Genomic DNA, 13,397 nt, shown 5'->3' on the forward strand with positions numbered 1-13,397 from the left:
CAGACAGATAGGTGACGAGGAGGCTACTTGGTGAAGCCACCAAACTCTCACGTGGCAGCAGAGAGGCTCTTGGGGAGAGACTGAGGAGAAGGGCAAAGAAGGCAACAGGTGGGATGGCCACCCAGGAAGCAGTTGTAGAGGCTGGTTGTCTGCTGTCTGCATCTGGCACTTCTTACACCCCTTCTCCTAGGTCTACGCTGGGGCTAGCGGGGAGGCTCAGCGATGAGTCTTCCTGCAGATCACCTGAGAGGGGCCTGTGGTACATTAGCCTCTGGGTCTGCACACCAGGAAAAGAGAGGTGTGGAGTTCTGGATCACCTCTGCTGACTGTGATGAAAAGAAATACACTCCTCTCCCCTGGAGAAAAGCAGACCGCCAAGTGTCTTGAGGAGGTAAAAGCAGAAGCGTGCCAGCAATCATGCTAAAGGAAGATATGACACACAGAAACGGGGTGCTGTTAGTTGAACATTCTGTAACAGTTGGTGTTGAGCCGCACGTATACACATGCACACACTTTCTCTACTTGGCTCCCACAGCTCTGGCAGTGATGACATTGCACTGTGCGAAACACCTTTCTTTTGAGAACCAGACCGTCCTGAGACACTGACATTGTGGGTCCTCAGACTAGAGCCAGGGGAATCGCTACCCACAACAGGATCAATATCCAAATGGGAAGTCAAAGGCCCCTCGACTCATGAACCAAGAATGCACCCATGGTCTTTTTCATGCCCACTTTTACATACGAGCAGTCCAGGATCCCCAGGGAGCTGACGAAAACGCCCACCATGAAAGACAACCATCAAAACAAGCTGCTTACAGAAAGCAAGACCAGAACAGAAGGAGAAAATCCTATCAAAAATCTTTGAAAAAGATTTGGAAAAGGTCGGCATTGTTTCCATGAAACAAAATCGAGACTTTAAAGAAACACAAACAGAAGGGTTATGGCTGAAGGTAAACGAGGGTTGCAGTCACTCTCAGCATGCCTCACAGAACGACCTGACTCCGAGATGAGCCCATGGACAGAGTGGGAGCAAAGTGAATCACGAAGGGGCATGAGCACGAGCGTAGCACATGGAGACAACACATACAGACGTGGCTGCCACACGTGGTGAAGGGACACTCTTACGCAGAAAGCAGATGGAATCGAGCAGATGTGAGGGCAAAACCAAGCACGGAGGAACGGGCTGAAAGCACCACCATATGGCGAGCAAACGGGCAGGAGGCAGCACCCGGGTGGAGGTGACTGTCAGGGGGACAGCACAGCCCTTTCTCTCACAGGTCAGCGGAGGGCCAGGGAACAGCCCCTAATGCTGGGTCCTAACTGAGAGGGGAGACAGGTCAGGAAGATGACAGGGAGGGGGCCAAGGACCAGAGCTTCCAACTTAGGGTAGACTTAGAGAAGGAAGCAGAAATTTCAGACACAGAAGAGACAGCCGGCAGGAGCTGGGCATGGAGGAAACAGATAAATATGGTACTAAACCCAATCCAAGGAGCCCTGGTAGCCTATCAGCTAAAGCCCTGGCCTGCTAACTGTCAGGCCGGCCAGAGGCTCAAGCCGAGCAGCCACTCCATTGAGAAAGACATGTCCGTCGACGTCTGTAAAGATCAACAGTCTCGAAAAGCCTATGGGGCAGTTCTACTCTATCCTACGGGTGTGCTGTGCGTCGGGACTCCACTGTGAGGCCGTTGGTTGGTTGGTGGTTTAGACCCAGTCCTAAAAACCCCCTCATGGTGTGTGTACCTGAATGCACTGGGGACAGAGGTAACTTCCAGTGGCACCACAAAGTAGAAGGTGGGGCCCCAGTGAGTCTAGCTGGAAATAAGTGAGGGTCACAGGAGCTAAGGTTAGCAGGGCAAAGTGAGGATGCTAAACTAACTCAGGGCTAAGAGACTTGGGTAGAGAGGACAGAGCAGGTCAGGGAGTCGGGGGGGGGGCATCCAAGAGGGGACAAGGACCATCAGAGAAAGGGAGCTTCTGGGTGCGGTGGCAAAGACAGGCAGAGACCCCCGAGGAGAGCGCAGCTGGTCTCCAGGACCTAGACTATTTCCAAGCTCTAAGCACAACGTCTTAGGGCAGGATCTGAGGGACATGAGACACAGCAAATGAGGTGGAAAAAAGCAACTGACAAGTGCTAGAATACAATGAAAACTTCAGGTCACTACTAACCTTGAGTGAGCTGCAGACTTTCTGCCATTACTGGATCGATTTGCAGTCGGGAGAGCAATTGTCTCTCTTGTGGTCCTAGAATATAAAGTTTGAAACGTCACTAAGTTTAAAAAGAAAACAATACCAGCACGTGGATTTCCCAGAAATTATGCTAAAACTCTTCTTTCTGGGAGCTCAAAGTTTTAAAAACAGCTGAAAGCTCCAGGGATCCCCTTCAGGACCACTTCCACCAAAGGCCTTTCCTTTTCTTACAGCAAGAGAGCTGTACTCAGGCTGAACCCAGCCAGGAAGCCCATTCGCTCAAGCTCAAAGTTATCACCTGGAGACCCTGGAGATAGAGGAAAAAGGGCAGGAATGCCTGTCAGGGGTGAAGCCTACAGACCCACCGTACGGGACAGGCCAGAGCTAACGGCAAGCCCAATATAGGCAGCACCTCCCTTCACACATGAACTCTCCCCTTACCACCCACCTCCCCTCACTCCTCCAAACAAGACCCTCTGGGTGTCTGGTCATGGAGTTCCCAAAAGCAAAGGAGTAAGCATGGCCCTCAGAGCTCTGCCGTCCAGATTCCAAGTCTGCAAGGCACAAAAATACCTGTCTAGGTCACTTATAAGGAAAGATGTTCAAGCCAGTGTTTCCTCTTCCTCACAGCTCAATGGGGAGCCACGGTGGTTGCAATGGTTAAAGCACCTGACAGCTAATAGCAGGACAGCAGTCCAACCCCACCAGCCAATGCCCAGGAGAAAGATGGGGCAGTCTTATAAAGTCTGTGAAGCAGTTCTGCTCTGTTCTACTGGATCACTATGAGCTGGACTCTACTTGATGGCAGTGGGTTTGGTTAAACAGATTTATCATTTCCTAATAGCCACATTGCAAAACAAACCAGTGACTTAGAAATGAAATTTCTTGAACTTCCATGACCTCCAAGTTTTCAGAACAAACGTCTGTCTTGAATGCTGTGGGAGGATGTCAACCTTCTCTTGTCAACCACTTTGCGTGCAGAGGAGACACTGAGTCCTCCCTTGCTGATGGAAAACAAACGTGTGACCCTGCAGCGTCCAGACCGAGGTACTTGACAGGGTGCGAAACCCTGAAGTGCACTTGTTACCAATGGGTTACCTCTGCTGACTGAGGACAAACATCACAATCAGAGATTCCTTAGCGAGTACCAAGTTCTACTTGAAAACATTTAAAATTTTTAAAAGCTGCACTGCATTTGTAATTTTATGCTCTAAAACCTTCTTTTAAAGCATACATTATAATCTGCTTTAGCTGTAAAGTGAGGGAAAACAACAACAAATCCCTTCTAAAATGATCATGGAAGATACAATCAATTCTGGGGACCACGCCCTAAAGGCCAGGCTTCACTAGCCAGGTTGTGTTCCAGCAGGGCAGCCTGGGAGACAGACAGAGGCAAGGTTCTGGGAAGAAAGCCCTTTCAATCCAAACAATGAAGTTCAAACATAAACAGTGAATGGAGACATTCCTCATTTTAAAAGAATTTCACTCAGATAAAGGGAAAAACCACTCTCATCTGTCTTTTCAAAACGTGATTTTTAAGTCATCCACTGAGAAAGGATGGAGTTCGGCTCCTAAGTGAAATAGTGTAGCGTTCAAGCTACCAGTCAAGCTATGATGGACAGACACAAAGGAAGCAGACAGACCCAGAGGACACGACACAGCCTGAAGGTTTACCTTTCTCAATGTTTCTAAGGAAACCAATTATTTTGACATCAGTAGTCCCTGACTGAGATTCAAAATCAAGTTCCTCTTGAAGATCTTCAAACTGCCTGTTGCATTCAGAGGTGGATGAAGAATACTCATTCATCTTAACCTCCAAAGACGAAATCTTTGCTTCATTCTGCGACACTCTAACATTCAGATCAAAAAGATTTGCTTCCACTGTCAAAATTGCGGCTTTCATTCCTTTAATTTCATTGATATCTGTTGATATTTTCCTTAAAAGACTTGAAATACTGTCCAGCTCATTCAGTGAGCATGAGGAATTTGCTTCTGAACCTAAATCAACTGGCGCCGGTGAGAAGTAAATTGGTACAGATGACTGAAACCTCGAAGACATCCCCTTAAGGTTCCCTTGTTGCCTCTACTCCTCTGTGATCTTGTCTTCAAAGCCCATTTAACTCATTCATCAAAAGTAGAAGCTGTGATCCAAGCTGCTAACCTTAAGAAACATTAACAGCAAATACTATTTTAAAACTTATCATTTAACAAGGCAGGGCTGTGCATTTTCTGGAGCCAGAACTCAAAAGTAAACCTGAAAATGTTAAAACACAAACCAGACCAATTCTCTCTTCACTACAACTAAGCAGCCGTAACCCGTACCCCGAGTCCTACGACTAGCTCTTCTCCCAACAATACTCAATTATGACAGAACTAATCCTGGCTCCTGATTGGCTGAAGGCAGACATGTGTCAAACAATTTTTTTTAAATTATCTACGTCATGTGGGAGAACACTGAAGAGCCGAACCGTAGATTCAGCAATCTAATATTAACTACCTGGAGATGCTGTGAATTTACTACATTCCTCCACTTCACCTATTAAACTGGACTTTTCAATCTTCAGGTTATTTCTAAATTATGCTTTATATCTCCTGAGTTTCAATTCCCCTTGGAAATAGGGTAGCGAAGTACTTGGCAATTCCTTTATGAATTAAGGCAAAGGAAAGTGGTTTGACCCAGGATCACTGGTATTTAAAAATCTATGGAGCAAAAAAAAAAAAAAAAATCTATGGAGCAATAGTGGAATTCATCTGTGTAAGTATGTATAAAAACCAAAACCCAAACTCACTGCCATCAAGTTGATGCTGATTCATAGCAACTGTTTAGAACTGGGTAGAACTGCCCCAGTGGGTTTCCGAACTTTCTCTTTTATAAAAGCCCCATCTTTCTCCCTCGGAGCAGCTGGTGGTTTTGAACTGCTGACCTTGCAGTTAGCAGCCCACCTTGTAACCTTTACGCCACCAGGAACATGCATGGTATACACTTATTAGGGTGAGAGGAACAGAGGACTTGTCGGAGATTTGATGCTAGACCGTTTCCAGACCCTGCTCTGCACATATTTTCTCCCATTTTACAAGATGGCCTTTCACTTTCTAGACAGTGTCCTACCAGGCATGAAAGAAAGTTTTCATGAAATTGTTTTTCGTTCTTCCTTGGGTACTTGTGCTTTTGGTATCACATCTATGAAAGCACTGCTAATCTGTGTTTGGATCCTCAGTGCTTTACAGTTCTAGGTCTTTGAATGATTGGGTGGAAGAGGTCAAGCCCAACTCCATTCTGGGCACATGGACAACCAGCTGTCCCAGCACCATTTGTTGAGAAAACGAATCTTTCCCAATTAAAATGGCCTTCGTGCTTGTGTTGAAAGGGCTTGATCACAGACAGTTTTAATTCTTACACTGAAGGTGAGGCAGGTGCGGCTGCTCATTTTGTTCATAGACTAAGACGCTGAAGCACATTGAAACATTATATATACACCCAAGAAGTGCCAAGTAAACAAATGAACAGCAGCTTGGGAATTCACAAGGCAGGTCCCACCTAGAAATACACATATGGACCCAACGACAATAAGGTGAATTTTAAAGGCCCGCGTACAGACAAAAGGAGCCAAGCCAAGAGTCACGTAACCAAGAGACATTGGAGTCATGCGCGAGGACGGCAGTGGAGCAACAAACAAGGCTGGGGACTGGTACCGCCACAGGCAGATACTTAAAATGCTTTATTTTTTCACCAAAGAGTTCTTTTCAAAACAACTGAGAAAAGTATCTGGACCCCTGGGACATTCCTCCACAGCTGCAGACCCCCCCCCCCCGCCCCCGCGGCTGTGGCCCCGGCTCCCTGCCTACTTCATTAAAGGCAGAGCATGGGCACAGATATAATTTGTTGGTACAAAAACCAATCTGCATCGTAAATTTTCACTCCAATCACAAGGAAAAAATCTTTAAAATAGGCGGGGAGGAGAGCAGTAAGCCTGCCCAAAGCAAAGATTGGCCTAATGGGACAGACTTTGTACTGCCTTTCCTTAAAAAAAATCTTACTGTTGTTGAATCAATTCCTACTCATAGCAACCATATAGGACAGGGCAGAACTGCCCCCTGTGGGTATCCAAGACTAACTCTTTATGAGAGTAGAAAACCTAGTCTTTCTCCCTCAGAGTCACTGGTAGATTTGAACCACTGACCTTGTAGTTAGCAGCCCAACACATAACCACTGCACTGCCAGGGACATTTTAAAGCCTATAAAAATGTAGGGGATTTTAAATGAGAAAACAAACAATCTAGGGGAAAAAAAACCCTAAAAACTTGATCTTGAGGGGAATTGCCAATTCTTTCAGACAAATTTGATAGTGCTTCATCGATAAAATAAGGTATCATGAAAACCACAGGGCAAGAACAAGCTGTGGAAATCCCAAGGATGCCCACCTGCAGAGAGAAACTCAGCATGGGGTTGAAGTCAATATTCTAGAGTAAAGCAAGACCAAGTCAAAATTGAAGAAAGAAAAGAAATGGCCAGATAAAAGATCAAACTAGGAGTCTATATTCAACTAAAAATTTCCAAATGAAGTGAACAATGAAAACAAAGGCAAGAACACATTTAAAGAAATAATGCCGGGGGCGGGAGGGGGGGGTGTTGAGAAATAATGCGGGGCAGTGAGCACTAGAACTGAAGGTAATTACACAACTCATTTTAAAGGCAATTTAATCACAGGGGAGGGGGTTTCCTGTTCTGATACTAATTGTGGTAATGATCGTACAATCCTTGATATATTTGAACCACTGAATTGTGTGATGTGGAATAAATGCCAACAAGAACTGTTAGAGAGAAACTTTCTAAAAGGAGTTTTATTTTTGAGTCAAAATGGTACAGAAGGCATTCTGTCTGAATTACTGGAATCTAAAACACCCTGCCTCTCAGTGGACGGTGATGCCCTGCCCTGGGAGCCTCCTGGACAGAGAGGAACTGCTCATGCGTCTCTGCAGAGCAGTCTTCTCTTCCTGCCATCAGGGCCAGAGGGTGCCAACCACCAACCTTTGGGTTAGCAGCTAAGAACTTACCCTCCAGGGCTCCTCCAGCAGTGCCCCGGACATAGTAAAATTTCAGAACATGAAGAAAACAAACAAAAAGGCTAAGTTTCAAGAGGGTAAAGACACAGGAATTTCACAATGAAATGAGCATCTGCTGGGCAATCAACAGCACCAACAGAAGCTTCAAGATATGAAACAATATGCCTTCCAAGTTCAGCAGGAAAAAATTTCCTTGCTTAACTAAAATATCAATCACGTTCAAGGAGAGCTGTAGAAAATTTAACCTTCAGGTGCTTTGCTAACAAGTGTTTTCCCGTGATGTGCTCTGAGAAAGAAGGCACGGGAGCCAGCCGAGGTAGGACGAAGTGCTAGGCTGAAGGCCCTGGAGCAAACCTAGAGAACAACGGGCCCGACTCCCAGGGAAAACACCTAAGGAAAACGGAAGTTGACTCGTTAACCTACAGGACGACAGCCCTTTAAGGCTGTAACACAGGTAGGCAGGTGAGGAAAAGTTAAAAGAAATTCGAACCTGCAGAAGCAGGGGACAGGAAAGTAACAGTGCAATAGATGGGGGTGGGGAAGATGGAACAGAGAGATACACACATATGTATATACAGCTAGACTTAAATATATATACAGAGAGAGAGAATGAGAATTAGGGTAATTAACAGCAATCAACGAACCTGAGCAGAGAAATAGGAAGGCAGGCAAACGAACTGTGCAAAAGAATAAAGTAGAGGCGCTGATGTCGCCCAGGAGCCAATGGGAGACAACAGGGTGGTTCCGCCGTGAGGACCCGTCAAGGGATGAAAACAGATGTGCCTGGACGCAGATGTTTCAGTCTCTGCATCACATCTTTGCCACACCGTCTGAAACACATATCTTGGTCCAGCATGGCAGTGGCAGCAGTAACATGGGCACTGTCAAACAGAACTGCCCTGAAACATTTATCTTTTCGAATTGATAAGATGGTATGGCAAAAGATGTCTGCCATCAATCTACACTGCGTCTCCCAGATGACTGTAACCGCAACGTCGAGCTTGCTTCGACATCCCATGGCAGGACAATAGTATGCTGCCACCCTTCTGTGGACATTCCATAGGAACATACCAAACCTATTCCTCGGCCAGATCCTGCACATAACAGTGAAGAAACACATGACCATGTGCTGAAAAGTAGACTGGCAGTGAAAGATGAGCCCCTGCAACAAGGGCCCAGGACAGAACAACTTAGCACAATGCACTTTACCACGAAGCACGCTGGTGTCCTCATGGGCAGTAGCACAGACGTCGGAAGAAACGGAATCCTCCAATGATGATTTCGAGGTTCGCATTAGGAATCAGAGAGAAATGTTATCTTTTGCCTCATTTGCCACTTGAGAAAAATACCAATGTAGTCCCTACTATGTACAAATAAAGTAATTTTTTTAAATACTCAAAAAAAGTAGAAATTGATCAACAAGCACCAATAACTTAAATGAATGGTCTGAAGTCTCCAACAACAGGCAAACCCTCAAGTTGGCTGAAAAAACAAAACCCTATCTCAATCCTATTTGAGAGCCATCCATGCTTAAACCTAAGATCAAAGACAACCGAAAATGAAGGCTTGGGAAAAGACCGAGACGACAAATAGGAACTCAAGCGCTTCACTAATATTAGACAGCACTAACTTCAGGATACAGCGCCATGTGGCACAGAGGGCCAAAGAAAAAGAGGGTCCATCTGCAGGAAGATCTAACCATTGGACACACGTACACGCTTACTGTAATAGTCTCAAAGGAAACAAACCTCAATCTCACTGCCGCCCAACTCAATCTCCCCGCCACAGAGTCATTCCAACTCAGAACAACTCTCCTTGGCAGGGGAGTATTGCCCCTGTGAGTTTCTGAGACTTACCTACCGGTAACTCCATGGAAGTAGAAAGCTTTTTCTTTCTCCCTTGGAGCAGCTGGTGGTTTTGAACTGATGACCTTGTGGTTCTCAGCTCAATGCATAACAACCATGCCACCAGGGCTCTAATGGATGAATGGTAATAAAGAAATTAAACTAACGACCTCATTATGGTGGACAATCTCAAGCCCGTTTCAATTACTGACAAATCCAACAGACCAAAAACTATAAAGTCAAGTTCCAAAAACCATGATTGTCCAGCTTGATCTATTGAACAATAATAAATTCTTAGCCCCACAAGTCGAGTTTGTTTGCTTCCAAGATACACATGAAATATCTAAAAAGGTAGTGATGCACTAAGCAAGCCATAACAATTCTGAAGACTACCGTATATACATACTGGAAATATAAGCCGACCCAAGTATAAGGCGAGGGACCTAATTATTACCTGGGAAACCAGAAAAACTGATTGACCCGAGGATAAGCCTAGGGTGGGAAATGCAGGATGTGAATTAACACAGAGACCAGAGGGGAGAGATGAGCGCAGCCACAGACACATCCTTACCAGCTCAGCTGCCAGCGTAAGTGAATCGCTACAGGTGCTTTGCGAATTGGAGCCGTCCACAGCCTAGGACGGCTCTGATTGGTTAGATGTGAGTAAACAAACATTCAAACCCCTGCAGTGTCAGCAGGGCTTTGAATGAACAGCGGAGGAACGGCAATCACCTGCGAGATGTTACACCTCGCTGAGGTACCACTGACCCGTGCATAAGGTAAACCCCAGTTTTTCAGCACATTTTTTGTACTGAAAATCGCAGCTTATCCACGAGTATATATGGTAAGTATCACCCAGATCACATTATCTGACCACAACATGCAATGAGTTTATAATAAAAACTTTAAAAAAACCAAAACCTACATATACTGTAAATTGCTATTTAAAAACACTTCCTAGTAATTCATGGGTCAAACATCAAAATCAAAATGAAAATTAAAGATACTTACAATTAAATGATGGTATACAAAGTTTGTGATACGCAAACTTGTTATTTGGCCAGCTGACCACCGTATGTATAGACATGACCTGAATTCACTCTGGGTGCAAGTATCTCTTCCTGGGTCCATGACAGAATGTATTCCCTGGCTCTTGAATGCTGCTGGGGATCTTCTCCTACTTATGCACTATTTGTATCTTTGGCTGTATTCTGTTTTTATCCTTACCACCTTAGCATGATTTTGGTTTTTATTATTTTCTGTTGGGTCTCCCCGCTATGAAGCATAGTACGTGTAGATGCATAATGATAAACACTGGGGGGGGGGGATGGACGACAGGAAGGGAAAGGAGACAATGAAAACGGGAGGGGGGAGGAGCACTAGAATGGCTTGTGATTGCGTACCTCATTTTAAAGAAATTTAACCATGGGAGGTGGGAATGCTCTAAAGCTGATGTGGTAATGACTGTACAATTCTCCTTGATATGACTGGACAAATGAACTATTGTATGATATAAACAGTGCCAATAAACGGTTGGGAAAAATTTTTTAAAAAACCATTTGTAACCTCTGTCAATTTCTACATGCAAGTCAGAATCATACCTGAAGAAATCACTCTGCACAAGTAAGCATTTGACTAACAGTCTTTATCTGCAGTTAGACACGACAGTGTTTCCAAAAGGTCTGATATATACATACTGTTGAGAACCAGGGGAGGTGGAGCAGAGACTCAAAACCCATCTGTAGACAACGGGACGTCCCCTCACAGAAGGGTCACAGGGAAGGGATGAGTCAACCGAGGTGCAGGACAGCACCGATGAAGCACACAACGTTCCTCTGGGTCCTGGAGGATTCCTTCCTCACCCCCACTATCCTGACTCCAGTCCTGCCTTTCACTGCAGGCTTGGCCGGCGCATGTGCACAGGTACAGGTACAGAAAAGAGTTCAGGACACATGAGATCCAGGTCAAACCTCAATAACTGAATGGGAGCAGCAATACCAAGAGAGTAGGGGAAGGTGGGGAGAAGAGGGAGATAAGAAACTGCAGGGGAAGGGAGACAGCAGTCGGTTTAAGATATGAAAATAATAATTTATCATTTATCAAGGAGTCACAAGGGTGAGGAGGGAGAGGAAGGGTAAAAAGAAGAGCTGATACCAAGGGCTCATATAGAAAGTAAATGTTTAGAAAACCAAAACAACAAAAAACTTGTGGTATGTAGCAAAAGTGGTACATATAGAAAAATGTACGCATCAAGGATTCCATTGAAAATGACAGGCTGATAAAGTTAGAAAAAAAAAACGAGGATATATTATATTATAAAGACCAGAATCAATGAGAAAACAAAAGAAATGTTTTTGAATCAATAAAACCACAAGTATACAAGCTGGTTGCTGGATCCAAAGGCTTAATCACACACCAAAGACCCAAGAGAGCTAAAAAGCCTCACAACTACCCAACTCTTGCTGCTGTTACCACATGCATTGTTTCTAGTCTTAGTGAATTTCTCTAAACTCTCTTGACATTGTCATTTCCTATCTAAGTTATTCTAATTCTGATGCATTTGGTTGTCTTTTATCGTTTCTTAGTCTTCTATTTTAAAACAGTAACTTCCAGTTGATCTACTTTTACACTGCGCTGTTACACCATTCATTCTCTCTGCTCTTCATTCCTTGTTTCCTTTATTGACCGTGTACATGGCCTGTTCAGCAATCTAGCCTTCACTATGGCTTCGAATGGTGCTTCATCTTCCAGGAGGATTCCCTTCCGTTGGCTACGAGAGGTCCTCGCTGTCCTCCCCCACCCCCCAGAGCTTCTGACATCCTCTCCCTCTCTCTCTTCTCCACCCAGTTGTGCAGTTCAGACGCACTGATGACAGCCTGGTACCCCACCTGCTCCTGCACTGGAGGCGTTCTCTCCCCAGGTGCGCTTCTCAAACTGGCTCATTCACACTTTCCAGCTGTGCTTGCTGGCTATTTAGGGATCTTCTCGTTCTTAGTCGTTTTTATGAGAATGGCATATAGTGCTGGCAAAGCAAATTGCACACCACATGAGAGAGAGCGAGAGAGAGAGAATAAAGAGACAAATCTAGGAAGAAACCATCAGGCTTTATGGAACTACAGTTTTAGATGAATCTGAAACAGTTTCAAGATAACATTAAGGAAAAAAATTTTTTTAAATTCTTAATTGTATTACAGAGGTAGGAAAGGCACACACAAGAACATAAAATCAGAAATAACATCATGACCATCATTTTTCTCCCCTTGGGTTTTAAAATTCCAATTTTTAATTGCGAAAGCGAAGTAAAACACTAATTTTGCTGAAGGGAAGATAGGGGAGCAGGCTGGATAGCAGCGGGAAGGAGCTGACGGGAGCAGAGACCAGATGGTGGCGTATCTGAAGACTAGGCTACACTTCAGGCATTCCTTCAAAGCAAAGGGAGTGGGGGTGGTGGTAGATTTGCTGTCTCCCAGGAGGGGAAGTCAGACAGGTGTGGTTTTACAAGAATGAGGGGGCCGGGAAAGAGGAGGCAGAAAGATGACCTGGCGGCTCTGCAGCTAGTCAGGGGATAAAGTCAAGTCCGGGACAATGAGACGCATCCGGCAGGTCAGAGACAGCATGCTAAGAGACATGCCAGGTAACTGGGATTTCAAGTTTGTGAGTACAGGGGTTATTATGAAAAGGGGAAGGGAGACGGAGATGATCTACACCTTTAAGGAAATTTGTAGAGATGAGCACATTGTGATAGTTAGCAGGACTGGATTATTGAGTGCATGGGAGAATTGTGTCCAACACCTTGCTAACTCTAAACAGCTTGGAGAATCATTTGAAAACTGCATGTTTCTCCTATGATCCCTTCGAATTCTGTTTCTAGACCTAAAACTCATCGCTTTTCTCACAGTAGAATTAGCATTTCCTAAAATCTCCACTGGAACAGAATGACTGGCTCATGAGAGGAGTGCCGCTCCGCGTGCACATCACTGAGATGATTACCTTGACTTTTCTCTGTCATCTCTCCCTTTGCCTCCTCTTCTGTGACCGCGGGACTTACTCTGGGCGTCCTGCTCCGCCCCTGGGCCGCTTCTGCGAGCAATTCTTCTTGAGTAGCCCGAGTTCTAGGAGCCACTGGAAGAGTCTGTTTTTGTGGGACTTTGACAGAAAGGGAAAGAAACGGTAGTGTAAGTTCAGGAACAGATCACAACTCGGTGGCGTGGATGTCACATTAAACCCTGGGCACCTCCTTGGGTTTAGAGCCTACGAGTTCACAACAGTTCAGAAACAGCACCTCTTTTGTTTTACATAGCT

The 13,397-nt window shown here is 45.0% G+C and overlaps 1 protein-coding gene and 1 pseudogene across 4 annotated transcripts in view; one reads left to right on the forward strand and one right to left on the reverse strand.

Moving 5' to 3' along the window:
- The window catches only part of ZC3H14 (zinc finger CCCH-type containing 14), a 38,471-nt gene that overhangs the window by 10,880 nt on the left and 14,194 nt on the right, over positions 1-13,397 (reverse strand). For all 4 annotated transcript variants that reach the window (XM_075532356.1, XM_075532355.1, XM_075532357.1 and 1 more), the window contains 2 exons: positions 13,086-13,241; positions 2,167-2,241 (listed from right to left, as the gene is read on the reverse strand). In XM_075532356.1, the coding sequence (XP_075388471.1) occupies positions 2,167-2,241; positions 13,086-13,241 (231 nt within the window). The remainder of the gene's footprint in view (positions 1-2,166; positions 2,242-13,085; positions 13,242-13,397) is intronic.
- LOC142426051 (large ribosomal subunit protein mL42 pseudogene) lies at positions 8,106-11,964 on the forward strand (annotated as a pseudogene).

The sequence above is a fragment of the Tenrec ecaudatus genome, chromosome 14 (assembly GCF_050624435.1).
Source record: "Tenrec ecaudatus isolate mTenEca1 chromosome 14, mTenEca1.hap1, whole genome shotgun sequence".
Taxonomy (NCBI): Eukaryota; Metazoa; Chordata; class Mammalia; order Afrosoricida; family Tenrecidae; genus Tenrec; species Tenrec ecaudatus.